Here is a 17,401-nt window from a genome sequence, read left to right as displayed (position 1 = left end):
GTTCGCAGACGATACATCTATATATGTCAGCATTGATGATCAAATCTCTGCAGCAAATTGTATCAAAAAAGGTTTGGCAAAAATCGCAAACTGGGCCCATAAAATGGCAAGTAGGTTTCAATCCCGATAAGACCAAAACTATAACATTCACTCGCAAAGTCGATTCTGGTTTTAGACCAAATTTATACATGGAGAGTTCTGTTATTGAAGAAGTACAAAGTTATAAACATTTAGGAATTGTTCATGGAAAATACACATTAACGAAATTATTACAAAAAAATAGTCCAATGATCAACTGCCTAAGGATCTTTAAATACAGACTATCAAGAAATACGCTTGAAACTGTGTGCACATCTTTTATCCTACTAAACTTCGACTACTGCTGTCATATTTGGGACAACTGTACAAACAAACAATCATTGTTACTCGAGAATTTACATTTGGACGCATTGAGAACTATTTGTGTGGCGGTTAGGGGTACCAGTCATGTTAAAATTTATAACGAAACAAGTCACCGCTTCAAATTGATTACATTTTACAAAATGAAAAACAGCATTTCACCTGTATATCTCAACGATCTCATTCCTAGTCCAGTCTCTGATTATCACCTTAGAAATAGATCTAACATACATAGAACCCAGACCTGTGCTAAATCATTTCTTCCAGATACGATTAACTTGTGGAGCACCCCAATAAAGTTACTAATTCTTGCTCATTAAAAGAATTCAAATCCTTAATTAATCGTTCTGATACAATTATTAACAATTTTGACTTAAAATACGGTTACATATCATGCCATATTGTCCACTGTCGCCTTAGGCTAGGCTGCGGTGACCTAAACTCTGATAAGTTTAGACAACATGTATCAGACATATCAGACTGCACTTGTGGGTATCACTTTGAAGACGCAATTCACTTTTTCTATAGCTCTCAAAAATACAATAATATCAGAAACACTATGAATTTCTACACATATGGGTATGATTTTAAAAAGATATTACATGGCAGTAGTTTAGTTGGCAGTTCTACAAACATGACTATTCTTAAATCAGTTCACGATTTCATTGTCAAAAGCAACAATCGAGTAGCCTAATTTTATGCATGTAGTAATGGATAACTGCATAATCTTATTTCACCGACATCACAGACATATGTTCTTATATATAACCATCTATTTTAAAGTTATTACCTGGAGAGGTATTTACATAAACAAGTTTTGCTTGTTTACCGATCCAGATTTCACACACACATACACACACACACACACACACACACACACACACACACACACACACACACAGACATTCTCTCATATATATACGTTAATGTTGAATGCGTAATACACACCCGACCCATTGTACACGGTATACCCAGATAACACAACTTACTTCCTTGTACCCGGAAGGAAGAAGTAAATAGCTATCGCAGATACCCACAGCACTTTCAACACGTTACATATGTCCAATGTATGTAAACATTAAGACTTGCTGTCACTATGGAAACATACATGATTTCATTCCTTCTGGTTATAGTGCTTCACTCAGCATTAAGGATAACTCACGTGAAGGGTATGTACTCACCGTTTCGAATCCAGCTACTGTGATGTATCGTGAACAATATATACCCCTACCTGTGCAATTGCGGGTCAAACAGTGATACTACAAGGTTCGCCCTCATCTGCTGTCAGGAATGAGACCTTTCAGTTTACCTGTACCGCCCCCGGTGGTGTCTCCTAACAAGGTGCTATGTACTTCCTTAGAGGGACAAGGGCGTCTGAACCAGCTTAACGCATATCGTTGTAAGCTGGTCATATCGAGTGTCAAACTAGCTGTCTATATCACAATGTGAATACATTCATGGGTGAAAGCGCACTATATTCCCGACCCGTTGCACAAGCTATAGCTGACCTACATCTCAACCGTACTTCTTTGTCCCTGGAAGGAGCACGTAAATAGCTGTCGCAGTGAACAGCGTTACTAACACCACTTTCAACACGTTCTACATGTAGCCACTAAAGTTCGCTGTTATAATGAGAACATGCATGATTTCATTCCTTCTCATTATAGTGTTGTATTCGGCATTATGGATAACCCACTCGAAAGGTATGTGCTCATAGTTTCACGTCTCGCTGCGATACAGACTTTCGTAAAAGGATCAAGAACCATGACCTGAACAATTTACAGCTCTATCTGTACAATTTCAGGTCAGTCATTGAGGCTACAAGGTTCGTCCTCCTCTGCCGTCAGGAATGAGACCTTTCAGTTTACCTGTACCGTCACTGGTAGTGGCTCCTTACAAGGAGGACTGTCGTTCCAAACAGTAACAGGAAGATCATTAAACGCTCTGTGTATTGTCAATGCTGGTACATGCAGAGAGTTCAGCACTCTTTCTGGGTACGCCTGTGAGTGTGTGAGTGGACAGACGCGGGTTTTCTACATGAATATTACATCAGTCAGTACAGATGATGAGGGTACCTGGAGGTGTCAGTACAGTGGTATCAACAGTAACACCATTAGCCTGAATGTACTATGTAAGTATATCAAGCTAATCAGCAAAACGTGTGTGTGTGTGGTCACTATGTAATGTTCAGTGAACAACCGTTAGGTTTGTTGAATTAATCATGTACTTTTAATAATGACATGTTGCGTCTATACAAAACAATTATATTGAAAAATTATGTAAGTTGTGTTTTACATAAAAGCGACCTTACCCTGTATGCATTCATAAGACAGACAGGCACCTTTCGACAGTACTTAATATACTTAATATATATACTTCCACTTTTTCATTCACTTGCACGATTCTTTATTTATTCATAGATGGGCCAGGTATTACCTCTGTCCCCACAAACAAACAAGTAATAGAGAACGCCAGTCCTGGTATAGACTGTAGCATTAACATCACATCCGGCAACCCCCAAACAACGACAAGCTATAGGTGGACAGGTCCAGGAGGGTACGACAAGGATGGGGCTGTACTGGACAGGCTTGTCAACAGGAACCAGGGAGGGATGTACATCTGTACTGCTACCAACACTGCTGGACTGTCAAACACAGCTCAGGTCAATGTGACGGTTCAGTGTAAGCATGCTACATTCTTACGTTAGACGTTAGACGTACAAAACATATTCTATGACCTCGACCTTCAAGCACTATTGTGATACCGACATGGCACGGCATGTACCTGATGTAAATTTGCAATGATTCAAGAGAGTTGGTTATTTATCAATTTGTTGGTTCTATTATGGTGTGGGTTTTCAACACCTGAGAAAAATGATCCAAAGACATTGGTGGTAGCAGTATCTTTTTTTATTCTAAAATGTAACGGGTAACATTTTCCTATGCATTAACATTAGCGTAGGTTTCAAAATGACCGAGACAGTTTATTCTCTGGTATTGGTGTTTCATGTTCCAATGATGTGAAATCTCTTCCCACCAGACGCCCCAGCAATAACCACCGTACCTACCAACCAGAACGTGACAGAGAACGCCAGACCTGACATAGACTGCAGCAGTAACATCACACCCGGCAACCCTTCAACAACACGCTACAGGTGGACAGGTCCAGGAGGGTACAGCAAGGATGGGGCTGTACTAGACAGGCTTGTCAACAGGAACCAGGGAGGGATGTACACCTGTACTGCCACCAACAATGCAGGACTGTCAGACACAGCCCAGGTCAACATCAATGTGCAGTGTCAGTATCACATCCTCTCACAATGTATTTAGCATGTTTTGAATACATTTAGTGCCCCGTCAACTTTAATAGAAAATGGGCTATGCGTTTACAATGTTTAGCAGCATCGTGCAATTTTCTCATGGAAATATTCAGGAAAGTCGAGGCCTTGTTGTCATCAGCTTACATACCTCGTCATGGGGTAGGCTGGTAGTTACAACATTCACTCACATCTGTTCAAGTATAGCACTTGCAGTTTGTCTAAATGAAACTGGGAGATCCTTAAACTGATAAATATCATACATTTTGAGTTCTAACACCATAGAGTGGTGTTTAATTAAACCACTGGATTCTTCTTGGTCTACCAATTTGCCCAAGCCAAGTTCCTTTTTACTACAAGCTTGACCCTACTGCAACAGGCACAGGGACCATGTGTCTCCTTTTGCGTTGATGAGTTCACGAACAGAGATCGGTGCTTACCCTTTTTGCGAACACCCGGTGTTATCACTGATTTTCAGCAGTATATTCATGTTATTTTCACCACTATTTTGCCTTTCAAGCCCAATGAAATCTATCCAGGCCGATTATTCTCTGGCCGTGATGATTTATGTATACAAAAACAAACTAATAGCAATCACCATGCAGATGCTCTAACAATAACATATGTGCCTCCTGCTAACAGCATGACGGAGAATTCCAGCCTAAGCATAGGCTGTGGCAGTAACATCACATTCCCTTCTTTTTTGTTGAAACATAGATGGGCCAAGAATTACCTCTGTTCCGACAAAGAAACAAGTGATAGAGAACTCCAGTCCTGATATAGACTGCAGCAGTAACATCACATCCGGCAACCCCCCAGCAACACGCTACAGGTGGACAGGTCCAGGAGGGTACAGCAAGGATGGGGCTGTACTAGACAGGCTTGTCAAAAGGAACCAGGGAGGGATGTACATCTGTACTGCCACCAACACTGCAGGACTGTCGGATATGGCCAAGGTCGACATCGATGTACAGTGTGAGTAATTACTACGTTGCAATATCTGTAGTCCACATTGTCTAAACATGACTATAATGTATACTTAAATATCCAGTTCGAAATATCCATATTCAAGTGTAATGAAGGTATATAATAACCACAAAGCCATTTCCATAGTCCTAAGAATATCTGCAAAAACAAAGCCAATTTACGATTCTGACAATTTCATTAGCATGCTAGTTACTGTCCAATTTTGTGATGCACCAGGTGTCCACGAAATGGTGAGCATGGACAATCGATAACAATATTTATTGATGAAACTTCTGTACAGATATCTTCTGCAGGTAATTTTGTATTTAAAGTGACAGCCAAAAAGAGACAGCACTCCTTGCATGTTCATGTCAGTGATAATCAGCAGCATTTCACTGAATTCCTGTCATACAGATGAATAAGAGATTAGAAAAAGAATTATTGATATTATGAAATTATTAAAGATAATATATTCAAACAAAACAATTCTTCCATTTTCATGTAATTATAAACATAGATCTTTTACATTTGAACAGATCGTCCACAACGAGATATGCAGAAGGATTTTAGTCCAACAATAATTCGACAAATCAACGACACAGCTGCCATGATGGCTACAGCTGCAGCCAACCCGTTGCCACATTTCACCTGGTGGAGATATGATAGTGGGCACCTGGAGAATATAGACGACGCTACTGACTACACTGTATTCAGCTCAGACTTACAGACAGTCCTTATTGTCAGGATTGTACACTCCAGGGACTACGGGACATATGCACTGAGGATGAATAACTCCTTTGGGGAAAGTATACTGCTATACAGACTTTCACCAGCAAGTGAGTTTCATGTTATATTAATTCTTTTCATGTCTACAAAATACATTGTCATGTGGCACATATGTATACTAGACACATAAAGAAACTGTGCACGGAGAAAATATAGATATAAGGGCACACCGTCCATATATGAAATAAAGGTTTGAACACAGCAATTATTGGAGACATTCAAACGCTCATGCACGTGCCATGCGATATGACTTCATTGATGGGGGCCTATTGACGTGCAATGTGTTACTGCACGTGCATCCTGTGCAGCTGTACACAGCATGTGCAACTCAAAATTCGCTCTCACTTTGGAAAGCATGATCTGTGGTCATTCAAAAATCCAAAACTTCTCAGGCGCAGACACAAGCATATCACAAGCCAAGATTGACAGCTGCACAGCGTCATGAAGCCATTGGAATGATCAGAGCGGGAATGAGGCAACAACAGGTGGCAACACATTTCCAATGCCATCGTAACACTATATCGGTATTGGTGAGGCGTTATCAGAACACAAATGACGTTGCCGACCACCCACGTTCAGGACGTCCCCGAGTAACGACGCAAAGACAGGACAGATGGATTCGAGTTACACATCTCAGACACAGGTTCCAAACGGCAGTAACGACGTCCCAGACAATTCCTGGACTGCGCCGTATCCATCCCGACACTGTCAGGAATCGTTTACGTCAGTACGGGATTCGACCACGACGCTCTGCCATACGTCCCGTCCTGACACACCGTCATCGCGTCAACCGTCTAAGATGGTGTCGAAATCATGTTCGCCAACCTCGAATATGGTGGAGAAATGTTGTCTTTACAGATGAATCGAGGTTCAACATTTCCCACTGTGACGGGCGCCAACGTGTCTACCGGCGTTTGGGAGAACCTTATGCACGCAACTGTATTGTGGAGAGGAATCGTTTTGGAGGTGGCTCTGTGATGATTTGGGGTGGGATAACAGCACGGCACCGAACCCCTTTGGTGGTTGTTCAGGGCAATCTCACTGGTGTTGGCTACAGAGATCAGATTCTGAGGCCTGTGGTCATTCCTTTCCTGCAACGTCATGGCCAGGGATTGACATTTCAACAGGACAACGCTCGTCCTCACACGGCGAGGGTCGCAATGGATTTCCTTCACCATAAGAATGTCATGTTACTGCCATGGCCTGCAAATTCTCCAGATCTCTCCCCAATAGAGCATGTGTAGGATGAAATAGAGCGCCGTCTGCGTCGTCTTCCACATCCTCCAGATAACGTCCGTGACTTGGCACAGGATTTGAGGAGGATATGGCAGGCCATTCCCTAGGTCTTCCATGCCCATTTGGTGGACTCCATGCGTCGCCGATGCACTGCTGTTATTCACGCATAGGGTGGTCATACCCGTTATTGTCTTTGTGACTTTGTCGTTTGACCCCCTACTCCATTCTGATCTTCTGACGTCATCGTAACAGATGTTGTTCAGGTCCCGTTGACATTTTCTTATGGTCCGATCATTCAGCTGCTACAGCGTCTGCATCATTTTGTTTTTGCTGTGTTGTATTTCAATCCAGAATATATTTTGTCCGTGCACAGTTTCTTTATGTGGCTAGGATATTTCACAGAAAAAAGTATGACTGATTGATTGTGTTGCGTAAGAGTGAGTGAATGAATATGATTTTATGCCACTTGACGCAATATGCAAACTGGGTCTTGAGCGTGGCAAGCGAATGCTTCAAGTCACTACACTGCCCTACAGTTCGCTGTCAGTAAAAACATTAACGGAACACACATGAATTTGGTTGTGCTGTGTATCAGCCTTTGGCTACGGAATTGTGTATGCACATGTCACCCCACTGTTCCAGGCAGTGCTACTGGTCAGTCACAACCAGATCGACTCGGACAAGGGATTGGAATTGGAGTTGGAGTTTCGCTGCCTGTGGTACTTGTCTTAGTTGTTATCATTGTTTTGATGTGGCGACGAAACCATGAACACATTGAAAAGGTTAACAAAGGTAATTATATGACTTGTAGCCATATGTGTTTCTTTGAGCAGAAACGTTCACCCTTTACAGTAGTTACTTTACAGTCGTGTTAAAGGTAGCAATTGAAGAAATGGTTGAGTGTAGGCTCTGCCTCACAGGTGGACAATGCAGAGCAGTACAATGTTTACTCAACTGTTTGTTTTGCGAGGTACATGTGCAGAAGGGTATATTCCATTGTGACGTATTTTAGCCACGTGTTGCTTTCGACTTTCGAGCCGTTCAGTAATACGCAATGACTTAAGGATATTCGTGTTTCGTAAGTTTTGAACTTTTGGAAATATTCAAACTTACGAAGGGGACATTGAAACCATGCAGTTATATTTAAACAGACATAGTGTTATGCTAACGTTACATATATTGATTTAGGATTACATGCAATAATGTCAAGATTAATACTCCACTTACAGATCAAACAGAAACCATCGAAATACAGTCACAAGGGTAAGATGCACAATATCTGTCTCAGTCAATTAATCAAAGAAATAGAAAGCGTCAACGACAGCGAATTATCAGACTCCAGATCATCAAATATATGGGAGTACAACATTCTCACCCAATTGGACAAACTCCTGTTGTCATCCCTATCGTTTGTCAAAATCGCTTTTCAGTGGACGCAGATAACCTTTTAACAATCACAGACAGCATTTTCTTTCAAATACTTGTTTAATGAGATTTGATATTTTGGTTGTCTATGTACAGTGTATTGAACCAATGATGTTTTCTAACGTTACATCCGTTGGTTTGTTCCAGACACAGCACACCAAACCAAGGTAACTTCATCAGTTTCCATCATATAACACTAAAGACGCAAAAGTTAGATTGTTAGTCTGTCATCGCAATATAAACATATACTGCGCCAGATCACACCCATCTTTATTGTGAGGAAACATTGCATTCAGTAATTCAACTATATTTTAGGTTTTGAAATGGTAATAAATCCTGTTTAATTATTTTAAACACACACATATATAAACACGTTAAATAGCACCCGTGGACATCATCAGTCATTAAAATTAAATGTGTTCCAGAAGAAATCAGTGATCACTCACAATATTCGCTTTTACCTATTATACATGTATTAAGTTTTTTAATGGTAATACATCCTGCTAATCTCTTTTAAGCACACATATATGCAGCTTGAATAGCACATGTTGACATTAGCAATGATTAGAATAAAATGTGTTTCAGAACAAATCACATACCATTTCTATGAAGACATTACTGGACATTAATTAGTATTATATGTATTACTCTGCATGGTCATGATATGTTATATTTAAGTAATGTCACGATAATCATATTTACTATTTTTTATTTCAATTAATGTATTTGAAGATGGAGCCTATGCAAGCCTTGATGAACATGCCCCTCAGAATAACGAATATGAGAAATTGGACATCGCAAACAGCGATAAAGGTTGGTACCATAGTTTGTTAAAATCGAAATTTTGTTTAAGGCTTCACCCAGGCGGGGATGGGTTGGTGGTAGGGAAAAGGGGTGCGTGTGGTCTTTAACTTCTTAATATTCAAGCCATATGCTGGCGGCCTGTAAACAATCGAACCTGGACAAGACAATTCAGTTATTGATATTGCTAGCAACGGTACACACCGTTGGATAACGTTAACACGTCATCGACCATGTCACCGAAGCTGACCACCAGATCCACCTGACCACCTGATGTCCAAGCTATATGCTGGTGGCCTGTAAATAATCGAACCTGGACCAGACATTCCAGTTATTGATATTACTAGCAACGGTACACGTCGTAAGGATACGTTTACACACCATCAACCATGTCACGGAGTCTGACCATTAGATCCGTCTTACGACCAATATATGTTTCTGCAGAGAGATTCCAACCCAGAGTCTCCACGGAACCTTGATTTGGGCAGCATTTTAATACACACGGGCTTCTTGTATGCTCTGTATTTTTTTCTCTATACAAAAAGCGGGTAGCTAGTTTGTTTGACTGTTAAATATGGTCATGTCAATGCCTATGTCTTATTTTCAATGATCGTGAAAGCCTCGTTTTTCATTATGTGTTAAACTTCACTTGACAAAACTTGATATTGATTTATTTTTTGTAGAGCCGGTTTGTATGGTTGAAAAGGAATCCGTCTACCAAAATCAAGGGGCCGGTGGAGTTTGCGAAGGTAATTATGTTATGCATGAAACACATGTAGTTTCATTAAACCCATTTCAGGGGCAATGGCATGTGTCACTTTAACTGACCAAGATTAATACTACTATTTATGTTCACAAAAGTAACAACATGGCAAAGAAAAACGTTGATACTGCCTGTCAGCCCACCCTGGTGGGTGAGTGAGTGAGTGAGTGAGTGAGTGAGTAAATATTTAACGTCACATCAGCAACATTTCAGCCACATCGTCACGAGAAGTCACATAACATTATTAAGACATATATTTTGACTAAATAAAAACCTGTCATCGATGGACAGTAACATTACTAGAATATCACAGATTTATATTTAAAACTAGCATGCAAACGTAAAAAGATATCAATATATGTAACAATTCAAAATTTAAAAAAAGGCTGTAGATCATAAGCAACTGAAGGTAGATCACAATACTAGGGGCCATGGGGACTTACAGTACCTTTGCTACCTGCATGGACACCAGCGGGATTTACACCATCCCATCAGTGGCTGGCGATTGTACGCAATTTAGTCATCAGTTGAAAAAAAAGATATATACAACGTTTAAAAACTGTGCTTTGAAAAAACGCATTTTGAGGATGTGGACTTACATATCATTAAGGGGACAATAATTCTCCTCTACTTCAACCCCCTTTGAGGATACAGTCACTCACCATCTAAGATACCGATTAAACGCTACCAGTATTATAAAAAATAACTATCCACACAAATATAAAGTTGATCAATAAGCTCTATTTCTTTTAAACATCCTGAGTCATTAAATGAGTAGTAATACTATTAGAAAGATCATTAAGAGATGATGATTTGAAATATTTATCCCTTGTGATGGAAAAATCAGTACATTCAAGCAGGACATGGTTATTCTTTCATCACAAGGGATTCAAATAGGAGGATCCTCACCTTTCAATAAATATTCATGAGCGTATGGAGAATGGCCAATACAACATCGTTGTAATATGACCTCTTCAAATCTGGACTGACAACCAAAGTATTTGTAACCGATATTTGGTTTTATTGCATGTAATTTAAAATACCAACCTGGGTGTTCCACCTCTTTTGCATAATTAGTTCTTTGATGTAACATTAATAATCACTGTATGGGATAAGAAGTTGTGTCACAGATTTGTTGAGTGCTGCTTTTGCAGCAGCGGGAGCCATTGTGTAACCAACGATTCAAACATGGCTCGGTAACCAACAAAAGACGATGTCAAAGATGGGAAAGAGAAATGTTCATACTGCTTGTCAACCCATCCTGGCTGAGCAACGTGAAATGCAACATTATTGCACTTATGTAGTAACATGCATGACCGTGTGTGCGTACGCATGTGTTTGTACGTGTGTGGCTGCTATTACTTGTCCGGACGAATGTCGTTTTTATGGTGCTAGCCCACTGAGACACCTGGCCACAATTGAACATTGACACCCCACTCAAACACAGTATACTGAGTTCGAGCTGACAACTCCTTGTTTTATCCTCTAAATACTGAACACCAGACAGCATAACAGCAGGTACCATCTTTTAACGTCTTTTGGTATGACACGTACTTGGATCAAAAACTCTCCCAAGGCAGCCGCTCTATCCACTAAACCATGCAACCAATCCTGACATCCAAGACTATATTAGGACGGATGTATAATTGTTTACATCCCCTACTGTGCATCTTGTTTCAGATAATGAAGGTGGAAAAGAGACAGTGGAACAAGAATGACTACCAAGTTCCCAGCAAATCATGTCAAACAATCAGGTCGTGACTGCGTTTTAAGCTACATAAGTGCTAATGAGGGTGCGTCTTTCCAGTACTAAGCTACATATGCAACGACCCGGTTGTGAATACCCAGTTCCAATATACATATGTAGCAATCAGTGTCTGAAAACCAAGTTCCTAGCTACATAAGTAACAATGGGAGCGTGACTACCAAGTTTCAAGTTTCATATATGACGATCAGGGGGGTGACTACCAAGTTCAAGGCCAGTAAAATGCGGGTTAGGTCTTCAGCAACCAATGCTTGTCTGAAGAGGCAAGTAACGGTGTCGGTTGGTCAGACTCGCTGATTTGGTTGATGCATGTCATCGTATCCCAATTGTGTGGATCGACGCTCATGGTGTCAATGACTGGATGGTCTTGTTCAGACTCAATTATTTACCGCCATCATATAGCTGGAATATTGCTGAGTGCGGCGTTATACAACAGACAAACAAATAAACCAAGTTTCAAGCCACATATGTAACGATCCGGGTGTGAGATGGAAGTAGATTAATCTTCGTCAATCTGGGACCTGTTAATCAGGAACAACGTCTGTATATAATTAGTCGTTACCCATAGTTCGTTAACCAAGTAATCTGGACATTTGTAAATCCGGACAATTTCAGTGGAACCGGTACCGTCCGGATTAATAAGTCTGAGTGTACACATTGTCACATGTATATTCTGTAATCTGTGACTGCCTCCGCGGATAGTATGTATCTTTCCATTGTATATAGTTATTGTTTCTATTATTTAACAGTACCTCATATATTTCCACAGTATATATTGTTCCTATATTCTAACAGTACTTTGTATCTTTCCAGTGTGTATATTGTTTCTATTATCTAACAGTACTTTGTATCTTTACACTGTATATGTTATTGATGTAGTTACTGTGTGTGTAAGAAGTGATACATTCGATCTCTATGTTTCTACATGTGACACAATTAAACAAACTCGTTTGATTTGCCATGTTGGTTCAATGTGATCTTGCGGAATATTGCTAAAAGCCGCATAAAATCCACTCACACTCACTCTTATCTTCTGCTGTGAAAATGACTCTATTATATTCTGCTGCTGCTATGAGACAGATCATATTTCTTTCTGCTGCGGATTAGAAACAGACCATATTACCTACTGCTGTTGATGTGAAACAAACCTTATTATCAAAGTGAGATTGACCAATCAGGCAGCAGAACTAGTAACCCCATTTGCGCCCGTATACCGTCAGTAAAATCCAAGATAGTTCTTACTGATCTAATATGAGACTGTATACTGTCAGTTAAAGCCATTTTGGATTTTCAAATACCCACCTCACATATATAAATTCTGGTACAGAAATTCGTTATTCGACACTGTTTTGTGTTTTAATATCATTAATTATGATAGAAAGACATTATTTTTAATAAAAACAGCGTTTGTGACCTTGTTTATTCAAAATTATGGAGAACTAAATCTCACAGCGGAGGTGACTGATTTACAAAAAGCAGTGTCATAGAACACAATACAAGACGTCACAAACAAGGAACGTGACGCCAAAAGGTCACGTACCAAAAGAATAGATAGCAGCCCGTCGTTATAGTGGCACCAAGATATCTGATAACATGCGGGCATTTTTATGATAATTCTATCCATTTCAATTATATTACTTGTTTTAACGTTCACATTAAGTACATGATATATTCCATTGTCAAGTTTGTGTTTACATTAAAAAGTTTTGTCGGAAACATATGCTGCTGATGTGAAACAGATCTCATTACCTTCTGCTGCTGATATGTGGTGAAGTGAGATGGAGTTTGACGTCGCGTCCGAGACTATTACACTAATATAGCGACGTGCATGCATGTGTGTATATGTGTACTAGTCCGGACTAAAGTTGATTTTATAGTGCTAGTTCTCTGAGATACCATGCCGCAGTTTAATATGAATACCCTTCTCAGACACAGACCCTGAGTCGACCAATCCTTTTTTAGCTCCTTAATTCCGGCAGGTTAACAAGTACCATCTTTAACGTCTTTTGGTATGAAGCTCTCCGGCGGACGCTCTACCACTATACCACGGAGGCTGTCTGCTGCCGATAGGAAACGACCGCATGACCTTCTGCTACTTATATGAAACAGTCCCTATAACCGTTTGCTACTTTTATGAAACGGACCCTATCACCTCCCCGTATCGGCTTCATGGCGGGTCGTTAGCAACGTGCAAGAACAGAAGCATGCTGCGTTCAGGGGAGTCTCTTCATTTACCTCACGGCAGAACTGTTGACCTGGATGTCTTACCAAACACATGGTTATCTATGAAGTTGTTTTTTTCAAACATCGAGGTCCATGTAGTCTAGATGGCTGAAAATCTAAATCAGTAAACGGCTCCAGTTTCAATAATAACATTGTCAAAACTATTAGTGTTTCTTCCCTACCCAAAACCTCTGCCCCTGCCTAAACAACACACCCTCCCACACACCCTCCCACACCTCAAACTTAAACTTCCCCCAATCACGATGTTTAGGGTTGTAGAGTCAGTCCGTCAAGTATTCAGATCCGTTGATAAAGGATTTAAATGCTTAATGTGTCAAGTAGGCTCAGGAAATGGGACGCTGCGGACACACCACGGGTTAGATGACCGTGTAGTTGAGGAAAGAAAGGGTTGATATTTATTGCAATAGGCACGCTTATTAACATTCGAACTTAACAATAGAGACAAATAGGGGAATTTCTCTGACAGTTTTGCAAAAACGTAACATGAATAGTATCTTAAATATTTTACATAATTGGCAAAATATGGATTCGTCGTTCAATTATGAAAAAAAAGGTATAATTTTATCAACATTTCCCCCTCAATTTATATCCTTAAGTGACATTTCAAAGCCGTACCGTGATGTGTCATTTAAGAACGTTGTGGCGCTGCACCACACAAGCCAGTTGTGAAACACACTTAGTTCAATTTAACAGGAAGGTAAAGCCGTATTTTTTATACATTTTGACTTTTATTGTAAAATTCTAGGCTCCAACGCATCATTAAAGGAAAAAAGACACTACACATTATTAATGAACTATTTACATCCATGATGTTTATGTGATTGAAGATCTACTGGTGAAAATCCTTCATGTCGACAAGCAGTGTGTCACATTTATCTGCATGTCTATCATAAAAATTGACTCAACCAGGTCTTTCAGGGTGAAATATTAGTTGTAAAAGAAATGTGTGTTTCTATGAAATTTGAAAATTGGAGTTCTCTGTGCGTCAAAATGCAAAAAAAGCTTGTGTCCAAATTACAAATATCTTATTTCACTCTAGTCCTTGTAAAACAATCGAATCCCCAAAGTATTCAACAGTATTGAAATAAATACATGGATTTAACAACATAACATGCACGTTATTTCCGTCACTTCTTTAACAACAAAATATCACTCTTTCACCAACATGACACGTAATAGATGCACAGCTATTAAATGAGACATAGACATTTTTATCAAAGTGTTCAGGGAGTACTGAAAAATATAGTTGTCATTGTTGGTCTCTCTGATCTATTTGAATCCGCTATTTCAAAGAGGACACACATATTCTTCCTGTCTGTCAACTGCTATGTTTCTCGCTATTTTAATTACTGAAAAAATTACTTGCATTAAAAAAACGCCTTTTACTTTTGATCCTACTATAAGTGAAGACTTAACATCCGTTGCACAGTACTTTTGTGTTTAATATTCTAAAACTAATGTTTAACCATCAGGATTTCAACATTAACGAGAGTGGTTCCATGTGTTTACCTCTGATGGATTCTTGCCTACGTTTATAATGTCCGAGAGCCTGACCGTCTCACAACGAACTCAGCAAATTGCGATATAAACTGAGGGGCAAAAGAAAGTATACCGACTTTGTTTTTCAAAGAACCCTTGGATAAGGATAGAATTTGCAACCACATGTCCCCTACCATGTTTTTAATATGGTAAATTTGTGCCGAAAAAAAGCAAATTTATTGATTTTCAAAGATTAAATGTCTAAGACACCTATAGGCAGCTGTGTATTATGACAAAACATTTTTTCATTTCTTGAAAGTTTTTAATTCAAATTATATCATTAAAAAAAACCACTTGGAAATGTACTTTGAGTGCCGAATAAGCGCCAGTACAGTTATTTTCTATATAATGGTGTTAACATAGGATATTTTCAACTGAAAATGAAACATATAATTCATTTTTATATTATGATGCTAACATATGCATAGGAATATTTTAAATTGAAAATCAAACATCTGATACAATCAATGAAAAGGTATCGTTTCTTTTGCCCCTCATTATACGTTTACTATTTGTTTTGGTGTGGAAGTTCTTTGGGGATAAATCTTTGTATTTTCACAGACGCACCTTTGAATTTAATGTGATGTAATAGGGGTCACATAACCGCCACACACAGGATTTTGACCACACTATGCAATATGGATGAAAGTTCAGTTCGGCGTTCGGGTATTGAGTAAATATTTGATAAATTGATTTCAAAGCATACACGAAATAACGCCGCAAGTGAAGATTTAGTAAAATGACAAAAGTAATTGTCAACGAAATTTCCTGACATTTTAAGATTCATCAAAACACAGTCATGTCATCTCTTTGTAGACGTCATCTAAAGCAGGGCAACACTCAGAGCTTGCAACAGGCTGCTGGTACACGTGGTACGTCACCTCAACACGAAAACAATATTTGCTTGGTGCATCTGTGGAATCAATACCAAACTGCCACCTTTACAGCTCGGAAAACTTCTTGGTTGAAACCAACTTGAGGCAGAACTGTATGCAACCGATTGAGGGAGCACAACATCCGGCCCCGACGGCCAGCGATACGTCCAATTTTGGTTCCACGTCACCATCAGGCACGCCTAGAAGTATCTGAGGTCCATCTGTCATCTGGACGGCTCTGATGGTTGTGTAAAGGTCTACAGGCGCCCAGGAGAACGTGTAATGGTATCGCCAGACACCACAACTCACGGGAGAGTAAAGCAAACTGGTAACGGTACCGGAATGACGGCGTTTGAGATTATGGTCAACCCTTGTGCAAGGAAATGCTCGCTCGAATATGTTGCACGTGTTGAAACAGGCATTATGAGGCAGCATAACGTTGCTGTACTGCCTTGGCAGGCTGTTTCTCCAGAACATGTCTTTGAGAAGATGAAACGACGCCTACGACAGGAACAAAAGCCAATGTTTGATTGACTTTTGGAACAACACTCCCGCAACACAACAGCTGTATTTAATCATTTTGTTATCTTCAAAGCGCCACCACGGCCTTGTCTGTGTCCAAAATGATCGTGACATCAATTGACATTGTTAAATGAGTTGTTACACCACTACCATTTAGGGCCTGTTAGTGTGTCTCAACAGTGAGGATTCCCTGAGTCGCGGAAAAGCTGAACATATCCTGCCCCATTAGGGGTATTCATCGGAAACACATGCCAAGGCAAGTCAATTGATTACCTGGCAAATTCACTTGAACATGGTGCAAGTCAAAAGAAGCAATTGCATCGGCAATAAACAATATCCTCCACATCGCTACCATCACACGTTTTAAAAGCTTTACTAAAGCCTTGAATGTTGTAACATTAATCAAACAACTTTTATTTACTATTCTGACGAACATAATCGATTCGTATGTCTAGTCGTTCTTTCCGATCCAGTAACCAACGTCGCTTAACTTCGCCAAATTTGTGGCAGGTGCTCGGTACGCAGGACCTCTTATGAACAATAAAGAGATCATTTCATGCATATCTGATTCCTAGATCTCCTGCTGCTAGATGTCAAGAGGTCACACACACACACACACACACACACACACACACACACACACACACACACACACACACAAACACACACTCATGTTTACATACAATGTATCTCACACGAATGGGTTATACTGATTGTCTGGAAATATTTACCGCTTACCGTTTTAAACTGGTCATATCGCATGT

General features: G+C 39.8%; 1 protein-coding gene across 1 annotated transcript; it reads left to right on the top strand.

The window, feature by feature from the left end:
* The first annotated feature begins 1,495 nt into the window (after nucleotides 1-1,495).
* Nucleotides 1,496-11,444, top strand: LOC139447539 (B-cell receptor CD22-like). Its single transcript, XM_071228943.1, has 12 exons — nucleotides 1,496-1,568; nucleotides 2,204-2,530; nucleotides 2,820-3,080; nucleotides 3,439-3,696; nucleotides 4,433-4,690; nucleotides 5,218-5,517; nucleotides 7,346-7,495; nucleotides 7,933-7,966; nucleotides 8,276-8,295; nucleotides 8,861-8,941; nucleotides 9,613-9,678; nucleotides 11,373-11,444. Exons 1-12 carry the CDS (start codon nucleotides 1,496-1,498, stop codon nucleotides 11,408-11,410), a joined length of 1,866 nt encoding a protein of 621 aa, XP_071085044.1. The 3' UTR covers nucleotides 11,411-11,444.
* Nucleotides 11,445-17,401: the final 5,957 nt, after the last annotated feature.

Source organism: Haliotis cracherodii, unplaced genomic scaffold (genome assembly GCF_022045235.1).
Source record: "Haliotis cracherodii isolate W230 unplaced genomic scaffold, xgHalCrac1.p SCAF_7, whole genome shotgun sequence".
Taxonomy (NCBI): Eukaryota; Metazoa; Mollusca; class Gastropoda; order Lepetellida; family Haliotidae; genus Haliotis; species Haliotis cracherodii.
This window is presented reverse-complemented; position numbering and strand designations above follow the sequence as displayed.

Excerpts from the sequence above, each read along its gene's own strand:
- LOC139447539 (XM_071228943.1), top strand. The coding sequence starts at position 1,496 with ATGGAAACATACATGATTTCATTCCTTCTGGTTATAGTGCTTCACTCA. Across the intron at positions 3,081-3,438 it reads GGTCAATGTGACGGTTCAGT|ACGCCCCAGCAATAACCACC; the intron begins GTAAGCATGCTA and ends TCTTCCCACCAG. Across the intron at positions 9,679-11,372 it reads GGCCGGTGGAGTTTGCGAAG|ATAATGAAGGTGGAAAAGAG; the intron begins GTAATTATGTTA and ends ATCTTGTTTCAG.